We start from the raw sequence: 24,728 nt of genomic DNA, 5'->3' as shown, positions 1-24,728 counted from the left end.
TCTCCTCTACATAACAAGAAACAAAAAGGCTGTAAGGTCAGCTGCTTATATTGTTGCTGATTTCATAGGGTTGACTTCACTTCCTCATTTAACGTAGGTTCATCTGTTGGTGTTTTCCCTTAAAAAAAAAAGTCAGTTAGAAATATCTGATAACCCCCAAATTAATCCATCCACGCCAAACCCAAGCTGGGTGTGATCATCCGGCAAGACATATCCAGCTCCTGAGACAAAAGCAGATGGGTCCAATACTTATAAATTTTATATTTATTATAACAAAAATTATGACATGTTCATTTGTGCATTCTGCTTTCATAGGACTCTTGGTACGTAAAGCGTCTGATGGAAGTCTGTACGGTCATGCTGACAGTGGCAGCAGGGAGGGACACCGTTAAAAAGTGTCTGCAAAAGTCGAGAGGCTGGGTGGGGAAGAAAAAGGGTTCAGAGGCCCCGTGGGAGCAGGTTTGTTTCCAGAGGCCTAATACAAACAGAAATGCTCTTAGCTGCTCGGCCTCATCGTGAAATGAACCGAAGGCGGGTTATGAGGTGGGCATGGGCGGGAAGGCTCACACACGGGGAGGAAGGGAAGTTAGTGGTTCGGGCTGTGCCCTTGTGCCGAAACTACAAATCACCTGAAGCGTCACTATACAGCACTGAGCTATTTACAATAGAAATTTCTCAATCAACTGTTCTCTCAGAGAAAATTAGTGAATCCCAGTGACATACGTCACCTGACAGAGTAAAGCAACTCCTAGGAGTTAGTCTCCATATTCTACAAATGTCTATCATTTTCAAGACAAAAAAAAAAAAATACCTTTTCCCCCAAAGAAATACAGAATTACAATATTATTAAATCATTGAGCTCTGGCAACCTGCCCTGCCTTCCAAACAAACAACAAAAAATCCATTTTAAAAAATATTACATTAACTGTTTCTCTGTAATATATTAAACCTTTTGTTCTTTGTCTTTATACATCTGATATGTTAGGGGAAGGAGTTAACAAATTTAAATCATATTGGTAAAGCACTAGAAGAAAAGTGGTAATTATTTTAAAAATGACCAACAAAAGGAATCTACAGACTGGCTGCAAAGACAGGGCTCGCGCGGGGGAAGCCCTGGTTCAGCGCAGCCGAGCCGGGAGCCCCCTGCGGCTCCGCCTTCCTCGGCTGCTCGGCCCGCCAGCAGCCCCAGGCGGGTCACAGCGGCGTGTCGCAGCAGTCCGGCGGCGGCGCCCCCGGGCCCTGCCGCTGCTGGTGGTGGTGCTTCATGATCTCTCTGACCTCCTCCTCCAGCTCGGGGGGGATGATGAACTGGTCGTCGGGATCCGGCTGCGTCGGGGCGGCAAAATAGCCTCCGGCCTTCCGGAGGGGTGCGTCAGCCGCCACCTCTATCACATTGTGGCTCCTCTCCTGCGGCGCCACGGAGCCGTTAGCCCTCCGGCGCCCGATGGTCCCCAGGGCGGCCAAGTCCACCCTCCTGGGCAGCCCCGGCTCGTCCTCGTTGGCGCTGATGACAATGCCCTCGTCGCTGGCCTCCGCCGGCACCTGGAGCAGACGCTGCCGCTTCTCCCTGGCCCGGCTGCAGTGAATGTCGACCTCCACCTCCACCCGGCTGCCGTTGGTGAAGACGCCCTCGATGGGTTCCTCGTCATCGCTGTCCAGGCCGTTGTCAGAGAAGGCGCTGGAGAAGGTGGCGCTGGACAGCTGGCGCTGGAAGGAGCTGGACAGGCCGACCGGGTGGAGCATGCAGCGCTGCTCGCTGGGGCAGGCGGGGCTGTTCTCATTCAGGAGGCCAGACGGGGGCTCGTCCGAAGCCGTGGACCCCACCTCGCTGCTCATCTCGGAGGTGGAGAGCTCACTGCTGATCTCGGAGGCCATGCCGCTGCTGGAGGACGGCCCGCCCAGGCCGTCGGCCGGCCGGTCCTTGAGCACCATGCTGACGGAGGGAGGGAAGATGCCCGGGCTGGGCGGCAGCCCGGCTCCACCTGCGCCGAGCTCGCAGCAGCAGAAGCTGTCCTCGGTGACGCTGAGCTGCACCACCACGGCGCTGACGCTGTCGTGGCAGCCGTAGCTCTGGGCGAGCGTGCACAGCTTCTTGGCGGCAGCCAGGGCGTCGGGCACGTTGCGCACGGCCCCCACCGCCTCCTCGATGGACAGGCTGTCCCACAAGCCCTTATTGCCCAGGATGAAGAACTCGTCCTGGGGCGTCAAGGGCACGGACTGCACGTGGGGGCGCGGAACCACACTGGGGTGGAGGAAGGTGTAGCCCAGGATACGTGTGGACTCGGTCACTCCATTCACCTTGCCATCCTGGAAGAGGAGTTTCCAGACACATTAACAGGCAGTGCGTGTGGCAAGCGTGCAGTTTCCTGGCAGCCTCCCACCCGAGGCCGGGGGAGTCTGTCTAGGGCACTCAAAGGGAAGGGCTCACTCTCTGATGAGTGGTTAATGTCCACCTGTCATCACAAACTTGGGGCAGGAACTTGACATCAGGAAAAGGAGGGACAAAAAGAAAGTACTTCAGCTTTTCCCTTTGGGATCATGTTCACACATTAATAAGACCCATTTATCTCGAAGCAAACCACCCTCTAGCCTGACACAGCCATATGGTCGATTGGCTTCCCCTGTAACCCGCAGGAGGGCATGCGCTTTTCTGGAATAAGCCAGTCCTGAGCAGATACACGAGGCAGAAACGGTGTGAGATAATGCCCCAAATGTAACTCCCAACAGTGCATCGACCACAGGAGCGTTGATGTCTGAGGTACAGAAGTGGGCAGAGAGACACTATTTTAAACTTAAGGTTAAGAACATAAATGGTGGTGAAATCCTGGTTGACTAGCTGGGTAAGAATGATGTGTTTGGAGAGGTAGATGCTAAGGGAGGAAGTGCCGATTACCATCATTTCCTTGAACTGGTTTTCCCGGTGGCGAATGGAGAAGTTGGTCTCTGGGTTTTTTTGGGTTCATGACATTTAAATCACAAGCCAAAGTTTCAGACCATTCGCCAGCAAAAACCCCTTTACTCGGCAGCTAGAGGGGAGGCAGGGAGACACCCTGGGCACCTGCTTGGTTCTCTCTTCACATTTAAGGTTCTCAGGTCCGTAACATGCCTCTACATGCTGCTATTTTTAACACCTTTTCCAGAGAAGGCTCCATTATGACAAGGGCAATTTGTAGTGGGTGACTAGGGTAACAGGTATGAGGTAACAGAGATGGCCTCACCATGCCCCTCAAAGAAAGTGTTTCATCCAGAGAATGCCATTCCCCTTCCAACCCCGCCAACCCTGCCCACCTTCCCTTATCTGGGAGTGCCTTCCCCAGCTCTGCACACAATCTGGAGCAGCCAGCATTCTTAGAACCACAGTTACTAAAAATATTCTTAGAAGTAAAATTACTTAGAAGCAAAATTACTAATTGTGCTTCAAACACAATTTATAACTCCCTTAATCCTGCTAATTAATTCTTCCCCAAAGTGTAGAATTCAGCAGAAATTTCCCTTGTAGTTCTGCCCAAACCTTCACAGATCTCTCCCCATCAGAAACAATGGTTGCACACACGTGTGTGCATGTTTTGGGGATGTGCCTCCAAGTAGAGAAGAGAAAAACCAAAGGGGGTTGAATATTCAGCAATGCAGACAAAAGTGAGGATGAGGAAGGGCAGAGAAAACAAGAGAAAAATTCAAAGCACCAAGTGTGATGCCTTTATACAGTAGAAACCGTTAGCCTTCATATCATGCAATGTTGAATGTTTACTTCAATACATTATGTCCCACCTTAGACTGTCTTTGCTCCTTAACAGTGTCTGCTGTCCATTTTAATCCCCTCTGCTCCCGGAATAGGCAAGGAACTAAAAATTGACACAGAGACTCACAGGAGGTCCTGAGTCTCTCAGCCATAGGGCCCTTAACGAAGCCTATCTGGAATCACAGTCTTTTTCTCTACTGAACTGCATGTTCACTACTGTCTGCCTAGGCTTTACATGGTTCTGTGGGTTCTACTAATATAAGACTGGACACCTCCTGTTGGCAGATGTCTGCGGTTGCACGTCTGCATCCCCTTTTCATTTCTCAGGCCCACAGGTGGTCAACGTCGTATGATGGGTTAGGGAGCAGAGCAGAGCCCCTAGAGACTGTGTTGAAGTAGCACTGTGATGAATCTGCTTAGAGGCAGACTTCCTCCAGGGTTTCTCAACAGTGGCATGATGACATTTTGGGCCAAATAATTCTTTGTTGAGGGGGCCATCCTGTGCTCTGGAGGATATTAGCAACACCTGCCTCTGCCTACTACAAGCCAAAAGCACTCTCTGTACCAGTTGTGACAACAGAAATGTCTCCAGATGTTGCTATATGTCCCATGTGGGGCAAAATCACCCTGGCTGAAAACCACTTGCTGCCTTACTTATTAGTCAAATGAAATGACTTACTTACATTCACCCTGATACACTAGCCTTTTGAGACAGATCAGATGCATTACTCTTCCCAGTTTACAGATGAGGAAACTGAGGCTTGGAGGTTTAAAGGTTATAGCATGCAAGCAGCAGAGCTAGGATACCAGTACCTGCAGGATTCCAGGGGTGGGGCCCTCAACCATCTGCAAGAGCCTCTGCAGAGTGAGAAGCACATGAGAGGATGTCATGAGCCTTTAGCAGAGCCCTGACACACAGGCCATCGATAAATGGTTTATTATTCTGTGCATTATCATGTCCTCATATTTATCATACAAAGAATTTACACTGCGACACTATGGATTTGGAATTTGAACTCTGAACTGATTTCAAAGACCTTTCTTTGAAGGAAAATGCTCCCTGGCAGGTTTCTGCCAGAGCCCTGGCCCTGTCCTCCCGCCATCTGAGGACAGCCACCCTCCCCTCACCTCAGTGATGATGGCCTTGTGCCGTTTAATCCTCTTCAGTTCTTCTTCACAGCTCATGACACAGGATCTGGACAGAAGTAATGGCTTCCCATTCCGACAGAGAACCGCTTGGCACTTGCCCACATTCGCAGAGGTCAAGGTGAAGGATCCTCCTGGGTCCACAGGGTCATGCTTGATATGGCAAAGGACAGCAGCACCTCCAAGTTTCTGCCCAGCAGTTCCAAGTTTCCTAGAATCCAAAGAGAAGGGGTAAAAACCCAGACATATCTCATCATGTGTCAGTTTTGCTAATTCAACAGGAAGACTGTACCAGTGGCCAGGGCGAGGAGGAACACAGAATCTGGGCGTTCCATTCAGCCTCTTTCACCAAAGCAGGCACAGCAACTTCTCCGAGGAAAAGGGCCCATGTAATCTGACACACACACCTGCACACAGAGAGATGTCTGCTCACAACTGGGGCGAAGTGACACTGCAAGCCCCAGGAGCCAGTGTGGGTAAGGGAGCCCCGGCCTGCTGCATCCGGCCTGCTGCTCCCCTCTCCCCACACGCCAGAGACTGCAGGCACATGACCACTCCTCTTCGTCCCCCTCTCTAAACCCCTCTGGGGAAAATTTATGGCATGTAAGGCATTTAGAATAATGACTGTACACATTAAGGGCTCACTAAATACTAGCTGTTCTCAGTATCCAATACAATTGTACATGTCCATCGAGAATGTGAAAGACAGAGATGAGTCTATAGCAAAGAACCTCACGGGGCTGGCCTCTACCCAGCTCTTAAAAGGGAACTACTCATGACTTAGGTAACTTAAAAGGCTGCTCCAAACCTGCATTCCTTAGCAGATACTTTTCCTACCCTGTTACAAAGATACCTTCCTACCCTGTTACAAAGATACTTTCTCTCAAGGGAGAGAAAAAGGACAGAAAGAGAGAAGACTGTCATTGTCCCCATGACCTTTGGAGCACTCTGCACTTCCTGGCCCCACATGAGCCACTGTTTGCAGTGCAATATTAATAGGCAGGCAATTTCTTTACAACCTTCAAGGCCGTAGAGTGACAAAAGAACATTCAATCCTTTGAAAGAGGGAATGCTTAATAACATTCAGCTCTAGGAGTTACAAACAACATTCCACAATTTCTACAGTGACAAAAACTCTAGGCACTGGCCTAGATTCTGCCAGTAACACTACCTTGGACATTTAATAAGGAGGAAAAAACAATATATGAAGAATGATTTAACTCCTGGCCTAAAATTTAACCATTTCAAGTTCACAAAGGCATGCATTATGTTGAACAAACTGAGATAGAAACAGTCCTCAGGCTCATGGGATCCAGGGGCAGGTGGAAGTGTGTTGTGAATAATCCAGTGAAGCTCTGGAATCATGACAGGCTGTGAGATGCAGTTCTAAGAGAAACTAAGTTTCTGTCATTGACTTGGCCTCCTACAAACGCTGCCTGAACATCAGTAGTGTCTCAAGTGGAACACAGTCCATACCTGATGCTTGGGCAAAACCAAATTGCCTGAATGATCTTGAAAATCCATATTCAACAACAGTGCTTTGAGATTATTGGGCACTTATTTTTCTAACCAGAGGGCAAATGCTCAAAGAAGAGCAAGAAAACATAGCAGGGACTGTAAGTTTTACCTTTGCATAACAATGAATGTATTGACCATGTATTCTTCTTCATTTTTTGTTTTCTGAAGCTCCTCGGCCAAAATGTCGCTCATAGTACACTGGAGAAGGTAGGGCACCTCCACGTTACGGTCTCCATCGAATACACCATAGAGGGCCTCCCGGTTATCACAGAAGTTATTCACCGACAGGGCTGCGACACATAATCTACAAAGCAAGAATGTGCTAAGTCTACTCATACTCCTTTCTTCATGCCTGAGCCAATTCTATTTTTATTCAGCTATGCCTAGCTCAGGTCACACTTTTCTGCATGCCCTCTGACAGATTAAGCTGATTATCAGCTAACTTACATCAACCAATTTCTGTAGGCAAAGAATGATTAACACATTTATACTTCATACATGGCTTCCCCCACCCTTATCTTCTTCTAATTTTAGTTATTTATCTAATTCGCAGTAAGAGTTTTTAATGAATTTCTTAAGAATTTGATCCTCAGCTCTGCATTCTTTCTTCCCCCTCTCTCTTTTTAAGTTGGAATATAATTACTATACAATATTATGCTGGTTTCAGACGTACGATTTTATTTTTAAATGGCAGTGAAAGAAAGAATAAGAGGCAGAGGAAATAATACAAGATTACGAGTCCATATATCCACATTCATTCACAAAATATTTATTAAGGAGAACTTCTACAATGGGCAGAAAAGTAGTAACACCTAAAAAACCAGAAAAAATATGAAAAATCAGAAAAGTATATAAAAACATGAAAAGTCTCAAATAACTCTTAAAAAAGCAGAAAAAGAGAGAAACAACAGTGTTCACAAACTGGACAATAAGAAATGCAGGTCAGAGAACAAGCCTGATGCCTGCCTAGTTAACTGCCTGGAAAACACTTTGGTCTGAAGCACAAAGAGGAGAATGAACTTCAAATAAAAAACTCATTACCTATTTAATGTTTCTAATCACCACAAGGGGAGTTAAATAAAGTACAGTGCTTTTGTATAAATATTTAGTATAATTCTTAAATTCAATGTTACTTTTACTGATTTCATGACTCCCCTTAACCAAATGTTATTTTTACTGTAAACGATCGATTTATAAAGATGTTGATTACCTCCAAAAAAAAAAAAGCATCCTTCCACCTTAGGAAACTAGAAAAGTAAGAGCAAAACAAACCCAAAGCAAGCAGAAAGGAAGTAATAAAAGTAAGAGGAGTCACTAAAACAGAAAACAGAAAAACAGCAGAGAAAAATAAATTAAACCAAAAGCTGGTTCTTTGAGAATATCAATAAAATTAATAAACCTCAAACCAAGTTGATCAGAATAAAAAGACATGATACAAATTACCAGTATCAGGAATGAGAGAGGGGAGAGACATCACAACAGATCCTACAGACATTAGAAGGATAAGATGGAATATTATGAACAAAATTATGCCAGTAAATTTGGAAACTAGATGAAATGGATTCCTTGAAAGGCACAAATTACCAAAGTTCATTCAAGAAGAAAGAGATAATCTTATATTAAAGAAATTGTATGTTTAGTTAAAAACCATAAAAAATTTTAGGCCTAGATGCCTTTACTGGAATATATTCTACCAAAGGAAGATATTAAAGAAGAAATGGTATCAATTCTGTACAAACTCTTCCACAAAATGTGAACATTACCTGATAAAACCAGACAGAGACATCACAAGAAAACAAGAGGCTAATATCCATCATAAATAGAGATATGTTCAATGAATCACCAGGAAATTGAACCCAGTAGCATATAAAAAGGATAATTTATCATAACCATCTGGAATTTATCCTGGGAATGCAAAGCTGATTCACTGTTTTAAAATCAATGTAGTTTATCATATTAACAAAGTAAGGAAGAAAAATCTGATCACCTCAATTGATACAGAAAGAGCTTATGACAAAATCTGATACCCATCATAAAAACTCTTAGCAAATTATGATTAGAAGGTAGTTTTCATAACTTGATGACGGGTGTCTACAAAAATGCCTTCAGCTAAAGTCACAATGTGAAAGAACACATTCTCACCAAAGAAGATATATGGATGGATGATAAATAAGATTGTGAAAAGACAATCAACATCATTAATCATTAGGGAAATGCAAATTAAAATCATAATGAGGTGTTGCTATTAGAATGGCCCAAATCACCATCACTACCACCATCTGATGATAGCATGTACCGCTAAGGATGTGGAGCAGCAGGAACTCTAACAACTTGCTGCTGGGAACACAAAACTGTACAGCCACTTTGGGAAACATTCAGCAGTTTCTTATAAAATTAAAAGTATGTTTATCATATGACCCAGCAATCCTACTCCAGGTATTTACCTAAGAGAATGAACACATATGTTCAAAAACGTGTATGTAACAGTTTATAGCATTTTTATTTGTATTTGCTAAAAACTCGAAACAATCTAAATCATTTATCTTTCAAATGGTGAATGGATAAATCACAGTACACTCATGCAATGAAGTAATACTCGGCAGTAAAAAGGAACAGACTACTAACACGTGCAGCATCATAAATGAATCTAAAATGCACCATGCTGAGTGACAGAGGTGAATTGAGAATTGACGTTCCAGAAAAGGCAAAACAAATGGAATAAAACACAAGTCTGGAGTTGCCAGCAGTTGGAGATAGGGAGAACTAACAACAGAGGGGCACGGCAGTTCTGTAGGAGTGATGGAACTGCTCTATAACTTCACTGGTGGTGGTTAAATAGTGATATTCTTTCATCATCTTTAGCTGCAGATTCGCACACTAAAAAGGATGAATTTTACTGAATATAAATCATACCTTCTTACTGTATATAAACTCATTAAAAGAAAAAAATTACCAAGTACCTGATATATACCACAGCTAAACAAGAGATATGAACCTGAAAAGATAATCCCTGCTCCTAAGGAGTTTGGGGATAAATAACAATAGTGATAATCACTATCATTAACAATAATAGTAGCTAACACTTAAACAGGGTTTATTATACAGCAAGACTTGTTCTAAGTGCTTCACATATGTAACCAAGGGGATCCTTACAACCACCCTGTGAAGACAAGTAGTATTTTTAGTGTTATTTTATAGATGAGGAAATTAAGCCAAAGAAAGGTTAAGTAACTGCAGAAGGTCAGAGAGCAAGTAAGTTTAGAGCCCAGATTCAAAGCCAAGCAGTCTGCCTCTTATCTCAGTACTCTGAAATTCTTGCCTCCATTTATTAAGAAAAATAAATCATGCCAAATGATACGGTAACCAGTGGCAAAGTAAAATTTAATACTATAATATTAAATCACCTTATAATTCTATCTTTCTTCTTGCTAGTCAGAATGGGGGTGATATAAAAAAAAAGAAAAGGACATAATGTGTTTTTTAAAAGTACAATAGTGATTCTTCTTTTCCACTGTAGCTTCCTGTTTATTTTTTAGTCTGAGGAAGAACTTAAATTATCCAGCTGCAGCTCCGGCTTGGGTTTCCCCAAAGGATCTGAAATGAGCTGAGATGGAGGCAGCACTGCACTCCTTGGGGAAGGAGAGATGGTACAGAGATCTACAGAGACCTGCGGGCAGGGACAAGCACAGTTCTCTCCTCCATCAGGATGGCAAGATGTAGATGAAAGACCACTTGATCTACAAATCAAGAAGAGAACACTTGAGAAACTTCTGCTGGCAAAACCAAACAAGCAAGGGAAAATCAAGTGAGAGCCAGGGGTGGCATAGATTTCTGAGATACTAGTAACATTCTATTTTTTGATCTAGGTAGTGGTTTGCAGATGGTAGGACCATTCACAGAGTTAGTCATATGCCTATCATCTGTGTACTTTTCCATACCCATTTTGTACTTCAATATAACACATTTTTAAAAAAGTAATTGTGGAAGGGGGAACTATGCAGAAAAACCAGATCTAATTGGTCACTTTCTTCATTAATATATGAGTAGATAATAAATTTTAATATCCAGAGATGATGAAAAACCAATCTTGGGTTTCATGTCATTGTTCTGGAATTAGAAAGCAGTTTCACGTACTGGTGGTTTTAAGACATAAGGTCTTTACTCTAAAAATTTATTGATCTCTAGAAAGGAACTTTGCCCCAAAGAATGTACTAATTTCTCACCATCTCCCCAAAATACAGTGATATACAGTGCAAAGTACATAGAATGAATGCAACAACCAGGACTGGTTACTCTGCCTTCACTTGGCAAATGGAATGGAGGTGTTGAAACGGGGGCCTACTTCTTCTCTAAATGGCACAGTGCCAAATCACACCCTTAGGGAAAGAGGAAAGAGGAAAGATTAGATGCAGAGCTTGAGTTGATTCTGTTTTCTATCCTAAAAGAAAAGTAGTCAGCATGGCAACTGCCATGCCACCCTTTATTTTCCACAAAGAGTATTCAGCTAGCCAGTGGTTCTCAATCCTGGATGCATATCAGAATCCTCTGGGGAGATTTTTTCAAATGTCCTGGTTCAATAAGCCTACGTCGGAGAATTTTTTAAAAGTTCCTCTCCTGACTGATTCTAATGTGCACCCAGCATTGAATACTAATGCTAGCTATTATTTAAGACCATCCTCCACTTTCTGTTCTTCCTCTATTCTCAATATTTTGTTCTTATACCATAGCTAATTAAATTATGACTATTTTAATTATAGGATTCTTTATATTTCTATTACTAATTATTAGCACCTCTTCATAAAAAACAAGCAAGTCTGAAGAGCTTGATTAGAATTCTCAGGAAAATCAACATTTGTATCTAAGACAGAGAAGGTTGATGAAAATAGGGAAGAAAAACAGACTGACAAGTCCTGGTAGCAAGAAAAGCAGTTGACATTACAGGGAATGGACATCACACTCCTGCAAGCTGATTTAGATTGTGAAAAATAGCTCCACAGAACCAGTGACTGGTCAATAATATAAGTGAGCTCAAATATGGGAATTGAAGCTACTTCTCCTTTAATATTATCCCTTTTTTGCTTGGAAAACAGGCTTCAGAGAAGATAAAGGGGCTTTCAAAAGAGCAGGGATGCATTTCAATACTTATGCCTTCTCCAAACACTGGCCTCTCACATAGATATAATGTGTCAGTTACACTGTATCCTAGCAACAGCTCTCACAAAGACAGAGTATGTAATGCCAAGCAGGGCCTAGCTCAATGTTCAAACATTAAGTCACAAGGGGGCCTCACTTTGGGGAAACATGCTCAAATAAATATGAGGAAAGTGTGCACTAGTGGGGTTTCCTTCTGAGACTAGAGGCAGTTCTCACTCCAAAGTTTCACACACTTACTTGTTTTTCACCCCTGAAGCTTCGGTGTAGCCATGGCTCCATACAGCTGGGGCTCCAGATGCGTCTCCTGCGGATGGCTGATCAATCTTGAAACAGCGGATGTTACTAACAAGAGAAATGGAGGGGACAGGAATCATTAAAATCAGATGTGCAAATTTCTACCTTTATCTGAGAAATGAAAACACCCACAAAGCACTCTGTACTTAACCATTTCTTACTGTGTTCAATGTATCTACAATATTCATCAGCAACAAGAACTAGCTACTCATCATAATGAAAATACAAGGGCATATATACAGAACATGAAAGTTAGTTTTTATCAGCTTCACACTGCAATTATTAGAGACTTTCACACACCTCCCTTCGGTGGCCACTTTCTCCTGGGAAAGAGGACAGCTCTCAACCATGGCATGAGAAAAGAAAAGTTAACTAGGTAAGTTGGTTATGTTCTTGTAAGAACAACACGGAGATTTGAGCAGAATGAAACTTAAGACACAATCATATTGTTTAGATGATGTGAGAGCATTTGGCAACATTCATCCTCAAATCCAATTTCTGCCCATGTTACTCCTTCAAATATTTCACAAATATTACTGAGGACACCATCCCCTGGAGCTTCCAATTCTTTCCCTGCTTGCACAGCCATCCATGCTAAGACTCATGTCATGTAATTATACAAAGTTAAGTGAGGGGAACATCTGTGAATTATACCTTATCTTATGAGACAAGTTCTTATCTTGCCCTAGCTCCCATATGCTATAACCGGTCCAACAGGACAGGACCCAAGACAGAAATATGAAAAGGGTAAATGCAGATGGAGTTTATTCAAAACCAACCTACTAGAAAGCATTCAGTGCCCCTAACAGGAAGTCATGTAGATGGGCAGCAGGTTTTTAAAAAGGCTGGCTACCACATGGAGAAATAATGCTGCTTACTTGTAAATTGCCACTAGCCCCCGACCCCACTGACACTATTATGTAAACAGAGAACAAGCTACATGCATAATCTCTCAACTTAAACAACACCTAAACACTTTTGTCATGACCTCAAGAATTTAAATGTGTTTGCATTCAGTAACTCCAAAATACAACAAATACTGAATACCCTCCATAAGAGCCATTCAACTCTAAGAAGCAAATCAATATCTAACAGTATTCACTGTAATTCTAGAAATAGCTGGTGGCAACTTCTTTAAATTTAAGAATATTTTGCTAAAGGAAAGTTTCTACTTGAATTACCAGCAAATGTTCACTTTTCCCTTTACCCCAAAAAGTTAAAAATCACAAAAATCCTAGATGGTGCCAACAGAAAATCCTAAAATCCAATTAATACTTAATTTTAAAGCATACAGCATATTTTCAGAGTTTACCAATAAAAGAGCATTAAAAAGACAACAGGCCATTATATGCTGTCCATGTTACCTGGTACCAAGTTTTACCCGTGTAGCATCGTCAGCAATGCAGTGGATTCTGAGGCATACCTTAAGGCTCTCACCACACCTGTGACGCTTTTCTGAATTCTAGAGAAAATCTAAGGCTCACTTCTAAAGACATTTAATTATACTTTTTGCAGAATGCACAGCCTTCAAAGAAGTAATTCCATTTCTCAGCCTGATTATTAAGGAAGAAAAATAACCCTTAAACGCCCCCATAATCCTTTCCAGTGAAGCAGCAATTTCTTATTCTCTGTCTAGCTCATTACAGTGTGGGTGAGCAGCTGTCTGAAATGGCCTGAATGTTGACTCCTGTCCATCTTTAAGAAGTCTGAGAGAACCTGGGAGCAGGAGCTCAGTCACAGTAGAGCCACCGTATGCACTATGCTGGTCCATGCAGAACCAACGCCAACCCTCTAAAAGGGCAGGTATTACATTAGATATGGAAGCTCCCCAAGTTATTAAGAAGCCATAACCTCTTAGATGTTAAACAGAAGGTAATGTTTTTACCTAACAGTATTATGATTTCATTGTCTGTTCCTCACTTTTAAAAAAATCTGAATGTGCCCTTGTGTTTCACTGCAGTAGCTCAGGCCACTCCAGTAACAACATAGGTTCTTTATGGAGAATTTAACAAATAGCTTTTCTCTTAGCATATTTAACAGTGGGGTCATTCTATCTATGTGGCTTTGTATCTTTTTTCTAAGTACATCATGAACATTTCCCCATGTCATTTTATATTCATCCTAAATATAGAGATATCTTGATTATCTCTGTGCCTAAAATGAACACCATATTTCTGATCAGTTTAAATTTTTTTAAATCTTATCATTTTTTAATTTTGATATCATTAATGTACAATTACTTGAACATTATGGTTACTAGACTCCCCCATTATCAAGTCCCCCCCACATACCCCATTACAGTCACTGTCCATCAGCGTAGTAAGATGCTATAGAATCACTACTTGTCTTCTCTGTATATACTGCCTTTCCCATGTCCCCCCCCTACATTATGTGTGCTAATCGTAATGCCCCATTTTCCTCCTTATCTCTCCCTTCCCACCCATCCTCCCCAGTTCCTTTCTCTTTGGTAACTGTTATTCCATTCTTGGGTTCTGTGTCTGCTGCTGTTTTGTTCCTTCAGTTTTTGCTTTGTTCTTATACTCCACAGATGAGTGAAATCATTTGGTACTTGTCTTTCTCCACCTGGCTTATTTCACTGAGCATAATACCCTCTAGCTCCATCCATGTTGTTGCTATTGGTAGGATTTGTTTTCTTCTTATGGCTGAGTAATATTCCATTGTGTATATGTACCACATCTTCTTTATCCATTCATCTACTGATGGACACTTAGGTTGCTTCCATTTCTTGGCTATTGTAAATAGTGCTGTGATAAACAATAGGAGTGCATATGTCTTTTTCAAACAGTTTTAATTTTTTTTACCATTACTAAGTATGTGAGTATTTTTAAAAGCTTGATACATGTGGCCAATAGTTTTTAAGAAAAGTTATATCAATTTACAGCCTTCTGGTAGCACTCATTTAAGGGGGAAAAATGTTATCATTTAAATATTTTATTTAATATTTCCTTGATATACTAATTGGTTGAACATGATCTTTTCATGTAACTATTTGCACTTCTTTTAAATGTTAATGGTCTCCACTTCTTCTCTGTTTGAGTACTTTTCTTACTGGCTTATAAGAACATTTTCTATTACCAATATTAGTCCTTTTATTTTTCACATTTTTTGCAAGTGTTTCTTGTTAGCCATTTGCCTTTCAGATTTACTCTTGATATCTTCTGGAATAGACATTTAAAACATTTCTGTATAAAAAGTATATATATAAATAGTAATAATTCTCATATCTATAAATATCAAAACTAATCTATCTATATATATATATTAATTTCTCTTCTTGTGATTTTTCTCCCTTTTGGGCCTAAAAAGTCCTTTCCTAGTTTGTGAATATAGTCACATGATTTCTTTCTCACTTTAAAAAAGTATTTCACTTTAAAAAAAGTATTTCACTTGATAGATCGGGCTCTTCGGTTTAGCTGGGGTTTGTTGGTGTGCGGTGAGAAGTCAGCCGACATTTTTCTTCAAACAGCTACTTCCATGTATTCACACGTTTTGATACAATTATTCTTTACACAAAATTTTACATTGTATTTGTAAAAATACTTAACAGTTACATATATAAAGATGAAATATATTTTGGTAATCCACGCACTCTTAGTTTTGAGAAGTCCCTTAGACAGTGTATGGGCCATATTCTTCATCTTATAAATGAGAAAACAGTTCTGGGCACACTGTTGGGTTTGACCAATGTTTCACATACTGATAAATAATGGAGAGCGCCTAGGTCCCCTGTGGCTTCCTAAGACACTCAGGCAATATTCTACAATTATATATTGAAATCAGTGTTCTCATTAAGTCCTCAAAATGTCAACAAACAGGCACTAAATAGGCCAATTCCATCTAGGAATCACCTTAAAGTGATTCTTGAATTCTGGTTTGCACTAAAGCTGAGGATAGTATTAATGAACCATTACTACTACTCTTTTCAAAATCCTATTCCTTTTCATTTTTTTTCTCAGATAACGGAAAATGACTCAAAGCAACAGATATTACAACAGGGTTCTAAGCATAGATGGCATACACAGTAACTAATGTGTCAATGTTCAAGACTGTTAAGATACATTGCAAAAATTCTGAAAAGTCATTAAAGTTTAAAGAATAAAGACCATCCATAATCCTATATGTCCATAAAACCAATGCACACAGATTTATTTTGCAAAAAGTGGGATTACACTTTACAAATTTCTTTATAAATATTCTTTTCACTTGCCATCATATGTTGAGATCTTTCAGGTTAGTAATGTAAGTTTACATCATTGTTTTTATTCAATTGTGGAGCATATTTATTTGCTTCTATTGACAGACATCTAGAGTTCTGTGGCAAACATTCTCATAAAGACACCTTTCTTAATGAAGTTACCTTTAATGTTTTACATGGTGAACTTTAATCTGTAATTCAAAATAAAATTTTTTATCAACATATAAAATTAGTTTCAGTGAACCTTTTCCCAAAATAGGAAGAGAACCTAACATCTAATTGCTCCACACTCCCAGTTTTGTTCAGATCACTTGGATTTTTGTTCCAAATTGTTAATCTCCCCCACATTATGCATCTCTTTCAAAATTCTTTCATAATATTTGCATTAACTATCACACCACATTATCAGCAACCGAGATGTGAATCTATGTGTTAGATGTTTATTGCTCTCTCTCCCCTGTGTCTTTCTGTTTTCCTCTTTGTATTCATTATTCTCATTCTCTTTCTGTCTGGATACCTTCTCAAAAACTTTCTGAAAGGACAGATGAGTACCTATTTGAAGTATTTTTTGGCCCCCCATTTTGGCAAACCAGACTCACAAATGACTTCAACTGTGTGCAGACACATCTAATAGGTCAATGGATGCTTCAAATTCTGTTTAATGTTTTCACTAAGCTATAAATCCACTGTCAGTGAACACTGAGGAGGTGGTGGCACTTCATAAACCACTTACTTGAGCAGCTCCAGGGTTTTGTGATCAAGGGCAAGTCGAGGGTTTCCGGTGAGGTCTAGTTCTTGCAGCTTTGGAGGCAGGTTTTCTGGTAAAGTGACTTCGCTTAGCTCGTTACAGCTCAGGTCCACACACTGAAGGAACAAGTGGAGACACGAAGGGTTAGCCTGGAGAAGTTGTCCAGGTGGTTCTCTGCTCCTCCTCATTGCAGAACCATCAGTCTGACCATTCACTACACTACACGGGCTAAATGCAGAAAAATAAATTTGTCTGCTGCTCTGCTATAAACATTTAAGACATATTTTGCTAAATGCAGTTAACATTTTTAGTTTCTTTGAGTAAGAAAAAATCCATGCTCTTTATTCTCCCCATTTTTATCTTTTTAAGTTTTCCTCTCCATTAAAAAAATGAAGCACTGACTGAAAAACCCTAAGTATAGTTTTTCTTAATGCTCACAAAGTATCTGCACGTGATGTGGCCATGAGGGTTACAGTCACAACATCAAAATGTGGAAAAGGCAAGGAACAAACATCCAAAATGAGAAGATAACTCAAAAGAAGCGAAATAAGAAATTGGTACAAGACTAGTAGGCATGCCTGCCTGCCACATGAAAGGCAAAACGCATGAGTCAAACAGGATTCCTGTCCTCCAGGCATCCAGCACCTGGACTCTTCAATAGCTCTTGGCTAATCTCACTTGGAAAACAACCACAGAAAGGGTCAGCATATTGATTACAACCAAAATTATGAGTTATCTGGGAATGGGAATGCCTCCTTTCTCACAAGACCAATGTACAGCTTAGATGAAGTCAGCCCTAAAATGAGTTGCTGCACTTCTGCTGTGGGAGCAGGGAACCAGGGTAAAGGAAGGCTCACATGCTCAAAAGACAGAACAAGAGTATTTGGCAATTCTTCTGGATAAGAGTATGTGCAGCCCAGGGTTTGGCAGAACAGGGTGGGAAGCTACTCGTTATCTGGCTTGGGGTGGCACCTTATTTATTATAATTAAGAAAAAAATGCCTAATGAGTCTATTAAAAATCTTAAGATGTTTTGAAAGGCAAATTGTACCCAAGAATTTTAGAATCTCATAAGTGGACAAAATCATCTTTATTTGGAAGAATTCTTATAGAATTTAAATCTATTATGGATTGCAGAGGGATAGAGACTGGGTGAAATGAAGGCCTATATTTTTGGGGAAATATATTCTCAACTGACTTCAAACAATGCAATGTTTCCACACAGACTGTTTCATACCCTTGCTACTACACAGTAACGATGATGTAAAATTATATTGCAATTTTAAACAATTACTATCATGAAAGCATAATAACCACATTATAAAAAGTTGGACAAACAGAAAAGCTTAGAAAACTTACCACTAAATTTAGCATCCTAACAGTGTTAGCATTTTTTTGTGTGTTATTATTAATATCAAAAAAACCTTTAAAAATCATGAATGTAGGTACAATTTCATTACATTTCACTTACCCTGTATCCTCACTCCCATAACAGTTTAATGGCCATAATACTTTCTAAAAGTAATAATAGGGAAATGGTCATCTCCTTTTTGGTTTTGTTTTTCCAATTATAAATAATGGTTGCATGAATAGTCAACTGGACTTTAATGAAAAACGGATAATACTGGTTAATAATGGGCTATTCTGTTACCACAGCCAGTATACACCAGCACAGAGAAGACCACAAATGGTGTACATGCAATCAGCGGGGTGGTGATGAAATGTGAGCTTAAGGACTGACAGGTGTGGGTCACTTGGAACACAAGTGGTTGACAGAAACACATTCAGAGATCAGAGCATGTGTTACGGGGAAAGATTAAAGACTTTTTAGAGCATTACTAAATTTCTTGAAGTAGATCAGCACTGGTTTTTAATGTTACTTAAAGATTTAAACTTTCAGAGTTGTACAGATGATAAATTGCTCATTCTTTATAAAATGAGTTTAGGAGTGTATTTACTTATAAAGAGAATGCTGGTGACAGTAATGCAGATCGATGGTTCTCATGCACTCCTCCCACCCAGGCCCATTTGGTCATCAAGTCTTGAATTCCTGCAGCCAGTTCCCTTTTCCTGTCTGCCCCACATCACGTTTCCCTGGAGGATGCGTGCATCCTAGCCGCCTTCAGTCTCCTGCCCTCCGGGTCCACCCCCCATAGTGCTGTCAGGGTGACTCTCTGTTGTGATTTGTTCCACCTGATCACACTCCAGCTTCAGTCTTTCAGCTGCTCCCTGCTGCCCTTGGATCTGCCACCAAACTCCTTAGTATGTCAAATGCAGCCCTTCATCCCCATCCTGCACCCCCTGCTCACTCATCCTCCATATTCCACTATGTCTAAGTGAATTCCAGTTCCTGCATGTGTCCTGTTTTCATCTGTCTGTGCCTTTTTGTACATTCTATTCTCAGTGAATGGAAATCTCCAGGCTTTTTACCTGGTGAAAGCTGCCTTGTTCTTCTGAGACTCACCTGAATGTCAATTCCACTACAGCCCCTGTTTAAATCAGATGCCCCTGCCAACAGCTTGCATGGTTCCCACACGGGGTTCCCTAGCACCCTGCGCACTCCCTTGCTCTCAGGAGGTTAAGGCTGCTACCTGACCAGGGTCACTAATTTTCATTCTGAATTTCTAATTAGCAAATAAATGCAATTATTCATTCAAAAGGACATTTATGTAGCACCTATAAAGTGGCAGACAGTAAATCAGACATCAGGGATCTATAGAGATAGCAGACACAGTTTCTTCCCTGAGGACTCCCAGGCTAAAGGAGGGGACAAAAAAGTACTACCTCAAGTGTGCAGGACTGTGACAGTGAAGGGGCAGCTACTGGACCTCAAGGAGGGCTTTCTGGGAGGGGATTTTTGTGGAGAATCAGAGTTAAGGATAATGAGGCAGGTGAAAACAGGAGAGCTAACGGCATGTGCACAATGCAGGAGACACGAATGACAGATGACAGACCAGGACATGAACCACAAGCGGTTGGTGTGGCTGGAGATGGTTAGGCCTGAGTGCAGAAGATGAGGCTGGGAAGGCAGGCAGGGCCAAACGGTGCACTACAGACTGCGTCCCACATAGAAGCAGTCTGTACTGCCTCCCCCTTACACTTACACAGAGAGGGCCAGAACATTTCAGCTTAATAGTAAAACATACACATGTATATTCTTTCTCCTTATGGAACTTTAAGTCATATTTTCTTAAAACAAACTACTATACATTCCTGATGTTGTACAAGGCTAAGTGATCATTACTGTAGGATGTTCATACATCTAAGTAAACCAACTGAGTCAGTCTGAACCTTTTACCCAAATACAGACCCCAAAGCCAAAGCTGAAGTTCTATTTTTTTTAAAATAATCATATTTGTCTGTAATTATTCAGAAATATATGTTGTTTAAACCTTCTCACCTTTTAGGTTTGCCAAAGAAGACCTTTAATCTTGCAAAAAGCCCTCCTTTTAAATTTACATACACAATCTGTGATTTTTCCCAACTGGATTTTAGATTTAGGAAACTTTATTGGCAAAAATTTGATAAAAACAATAGTTGGTAAAATTATGTTTAAAAAAATTCTCATTCCACAAAATGGCATTCTATTCCTCCAAATTCTATTCCTCAGTGAATTCCCTGAAACACTAAATTATTAGCAAAATATGACCTTGAGAAAATGCCTCCTATATAAACTGAGCAATTCCTTTATATCATTACTTCTTAAAATTGGCTATGTATGCCCTTGGGGGGGTCTCAGTGGTATACCCCAAATTTATAGGCCACCTGGCCCATGCTTGTTTTACTAAAAGATTCAGAAGAGGAAGGGCCTTTATTTTTACATTAAAACTAAATGAAATGGTAAAACCTAGGACACAAAATTATCGTGTAATTTTAGATCAAAAGGAGGACTTGAAAGAAATTTACAGGCAATTCCAGGCCATATCCCAGATTTCTGGGACTATGAGGTCACTTCCTTTTGACCTTAGGGGCAGAAGAGTTTGAAGAGCACAGCTGACCACTTCACAGCTTACTTCTGTGAGGACTCAAGGCCATAGGTGCTCCTTTTTCCGGGAGCATCTCTGAAGGGATACTTTTACTATTCACAAGCTCACAGAGGACCAGCCGTTTATCTGATGTACACCAACCCACTTCATGAGATGCAGCCAGTCTTTTATTGAAAAGGGCATGGCTCTAAGATTTAAAAGATTTGCTGAAATGATTTTTTAAACTAGAGTTAAAAAGCCAAACAGTCTGAGTTTAATCCATCACAGCAATTTTGAAAGAGAGAGAATATGCAGTCATCGCTTCTTGCTGGTCTGCTGCTAGTGAGGCAGGAAGAAAAGTGGTATAAAAAGGCCACTTTCTGATCAGCACTGCTTCATTCCTCTTTCTTAGCCCTTGTATGGAGCCCTGTCTCAAAAAGGAATGCATGCCAGATTCTCCAACTGTTAGAAAGTTTCCTAAATAACTATTTCTTACCCGATTCCAGGACCATAATGATGACTGCTCCTGGTTTCTGGTTTTCGGTTAAGTAGTACAGGTGCCTACTACATGAGCTTTTGAGTCTACTAGGTCAGCTATACCCAACTGATGAGACCTAAGTGGTCCCTGATCTGTCTTCTTCCATTATCCTACTTCCAAAGAATTCCCTTTCTCTCATTCATTCTGACCCAGCCATTTCTCCATGTTCTTCTTGTGTTTGTGACTGAGCTGGTTCTGTCTCTTTCATCTCACTTTAGAAACAACAAACAAGGCTTGATTCTAAGGGATACTCAACTTCCTGCAACCATTGTTCTCAAAAGTGAGGAGTATTAAAAATACTTTGTACTTCATTTCCCAGTAAAAATAACAAAGATCTGAGGAGATGAGTTCTCTCAACTTATCCAAGTAGTTTGTTAATGCATAGCACAAACATGAAGATAACCTTGTGGAGAGAATTTAATATATTTTCAAAGATGCTGTATACTCAGTAATTAGAATCAAGACACCATAGTAACATGGAAAATTTGACAAAGAAGTTGCTGATATGGTGTTTAAATTACGAATTTCATCCACCATTTGTGTCATGGTGAATATAAGACCTTAATATGGTTCAACTGTGATGTTGATTATATGGAGCACACTTATATCACACTGCAAAAAGCGTTGGAATAAGTCAGTAACTGGAAGTTACTCAATTAAATGCTTGGGTTTTGTTGTAAAACTCCTACATTACCAATGGCTGATTGGGTTCATCAGCCACTAGCAGCCCAAGTGTGAACTTGGGCCTGGATCAACCAAGCCAAGCCTAGCCTATGTGGTGACTTGGGATTCTGTTTATCTCTAGCTGAATGAGAAATAATCTGTATCCAGAGGAAGTTCTGTCAGTTTTGAACCAGAATAGAACAGGACATGTTCCAGGAATACAGGTCTGGTGGCAGGGGTTTGGAAGATTAATTAGAAAGTGCTAAACAAAGGTGAAGACAATAATAGAAAGGAACAAAAGTGCTATGGCTTTGGGTCCACTTGGGCTCACTGGAAAACTCTGAAAAATATACTTTTTTTCCTGCTAACAACTTATATGACTTTCTGCCTAAGTAGAGAAATTGATGCCTGATGCTCACATGAACAGACCTCACTGAATGTACCAAATGACAAAAGGTTAGACCTCAATTTTATCCAAGATCAGAAGGTGCAGATAGTCTGTTTTAGGGGTGGAGGAATATGGTTTAATTTTTCAAGTTTTAAAAAGAGACACTTAACATATATATCTTTTAGTAAGGGGACTTGTTTACCCTTTAAAATAATTGGTAATAAAGCTGTGAGCAAGCACTTTCCTTTAATGTCTGAACAGATTCTACTGCTTGGAGAGAACTAGCTAGTTAGATATACCAGGGTTTCATCCCTCTTTAAATATGTTACCTAGTAAGTTTTTATAACTGCAATGATCTTAATACCTTTTATGAAATATTTTACAATTATTGCACTTTATTTTCAAGAAGCAACAGGAATATAATCTAGGGTTACTAACTCAATAAAATTTTAATATAGGCTGGAATATTTTAACTCAGGAAAAACACTTTCTTTTACCTTAAAAACATGCTTTAGGGCTCAGTGTGCAGTGAAGACTCTCATAGGTATCTTCTTTTAGATACAGCAACTATTTTTATCAGGAATTTTCTTTTGGATGGTTTAAATGTGCATAAATACTTATACTATAACTTAAAATATCCTTACAAGAAAGAACACTAAAATATCAATTCAGAGCCCTAAATAACTACTTTTTCAGTAACATTATCTGTCTAGGGCTGCAAAACATATACTTTTGTATATAAAGAACACTTGATAGTGCTCCCTACCTCCAGCCCCCAACACACACAAAAAACCCGACGATAGAATATCCACTGGTAACTAAGAGCTGGGTGGCAAAGAGTGGACATTGCTAACATAAGGAAAGTGCTAAGATAAGATAGCTAAGATCTAAAATAAATCAAAGAACAAAAGAAAGAAAAATATTTAAAAAGCAGTAACAGAAGTAAAATTTTAAAAAGAGCTGTAAAGCAGGGTGCAGACTAAAGAGAGCAGGAAAGGAGTTAAATGGAAATAGAAGGCACTGACTTTAAATCCAGGAATCCAAGCAAGGGTCTAGGAGAGGATGCACTTTCACAGAGCAAGATTCGTATTTTGCAAAATCTAGTCAACCTGGAAAGTTTAAATGTCTTTCTGTATTTTAAACAATATACTTAAAAAAAACCCTAATCTACAATTAAGAGTTATAAACACTAAAAGATGGGTACAGAAATTGGGACCAGTAATTGGGAGTTTAATTTTTAGGCCCTTCTCTCCTTGTGGGTGTACGACTGTGCACAATGGACAGAGACCAAGTTAGCAAGCCCATGTCCAGCAACGGGCACTGTTACAGCCCCTGGAACACTTAGCTCTCAACCTTGTTCCTGTGCTGGAGGCAAAGAGGCATTTGCTTAAGCAGTAGATTTCCTGGATTGTGTTGATCATCAGCCAAAACACCTGCTCCATATAATCAACATCACAGTTGAACCATGCTGAGGACTTATATTTACTCTATAGCTAATATTTACTCTATAGCTAATATAGCTAATATCACACTTTGTGTGATACACACAAAGTTTATATCACAAAGTGCCTCAAATGTGAAGAATGGTCAAGCAAGATGACTTTTGTTTCTTTTTAGGAGATTAGAATATGGTCCAAGTCTATATCCACTGAGTGTTTTTTATTAAGCACAAACCTGATAATCAGAAATGCTAAGATACAAATGAAAAATTATATTAAAGAACTTCTTACTTTTACACCAAAAACACTTGCATAGAAAGTTAGATGGTTTTCATTCTAATGAACTGGTTTTATCCCATGCGTCTAGCCTGAGTCAGCAGTTGCAGACTGTTTCTGCAACCAATTTGCTGCCTTCGTTTACACAAATCAATTCCTTTTTAGCATCTCACTATAAAATGGGAATAATATCTGCTCTACCAGTTTCATTAAATTGAAATGAATGAATGGTGGCAGGAATGAAGCTGTATCTGTGTAGAGAATGATTACTGGTCAGGACTGAGGTGGTGGGTGCTATTTAATGAGGGGAGGGTGTGCAGTAGTACAGTTAACGTGGCCAAACTGCTGTCCCACCTGATTCAGTTTTTGAGCCTTCAAGGTTCAAACAAGGAGGCTCAAATAAGGCTAAATAAGGAGGACAAGTACTGCTTGACAGCTGGGAGAGTCAGGTGGCTATGTGGCTAGCCTCATGTCATGCAGCTGGTTAGGGATGGGGCCCGGAACACAATTTTCCCAAGTCCCAGTCCAGTGTTTCTTGTCTACTGGGTGTTTTCTCCACCTTTTTATTCACAGTGTAGTCCGGTGGTTAGGAAGGATGGAGCAAGTCTTCATGCTGAGGAAATCCAGTGCAAGCACTCTGAACTG

The 24,728-nt window shown here is 40.5% G+C and overlaps 1 protein-coding gene across 1 annotated transcript in view; it reads right to left on the bottom strand.

Annotated features, from left to right (window-relative positions):
• Positions 1-246: 246 nt before the first annotated feature.
• PHLPP1 (PH domain and leucine rich repeat protein phosphatase 1) overlaps positions 247-24,728 on the bottom strand; it is a 218,964-nt gene continuing 194,482 nt past the window's right edge. Inside the window, exons 13-17 of the mRNA XM_036876709.2 lie at positions 16,801-16,931; positions 11,795-11,899; positions 6,513-6,707; positions 4,868-5,096; positions 247-2,307 (exon numbers count right to left, since the gene is read on the bottom strand). Of these exons, the coding sequence (XP_036732604.2) occupies positions 1,195-2,307; positions 4,868-5,096; positions 6,513-6,707; positions 11,795-11,899; positions 16,801-16,931 (1,773 nt within the window). The 3' untranslated portion in view covers positions 247-1,194. The remainder of the gene's footprint in view (positions 2,308-4,867; positions 5,097-6,512; positions 6,708-11,794; positions 11,900-16,800; positions 16,932-24,728) is intronic.

This window comes from Manis pentadactyla, chromosome 6 (genome assembly GCF_030020395.1).
Source record: "Manis pentadactyla isolate mManPen7 chromosome 6, mManPen7.hap1, whole genome shotgun sequence".
In the NCBI taxonomy this organism is placed as follows: domain Eukaryota; kingdom Metazoa; phylum Chordata; class Mammalia; order Pholidota; family Manidae; genus Manis; species Manis pentadactyla.
The sequence above is the reverse complement of the archived record's forward strand: the minus strand, read 5'-3'. Positions and strand labels throughout refer to the sequence as shown.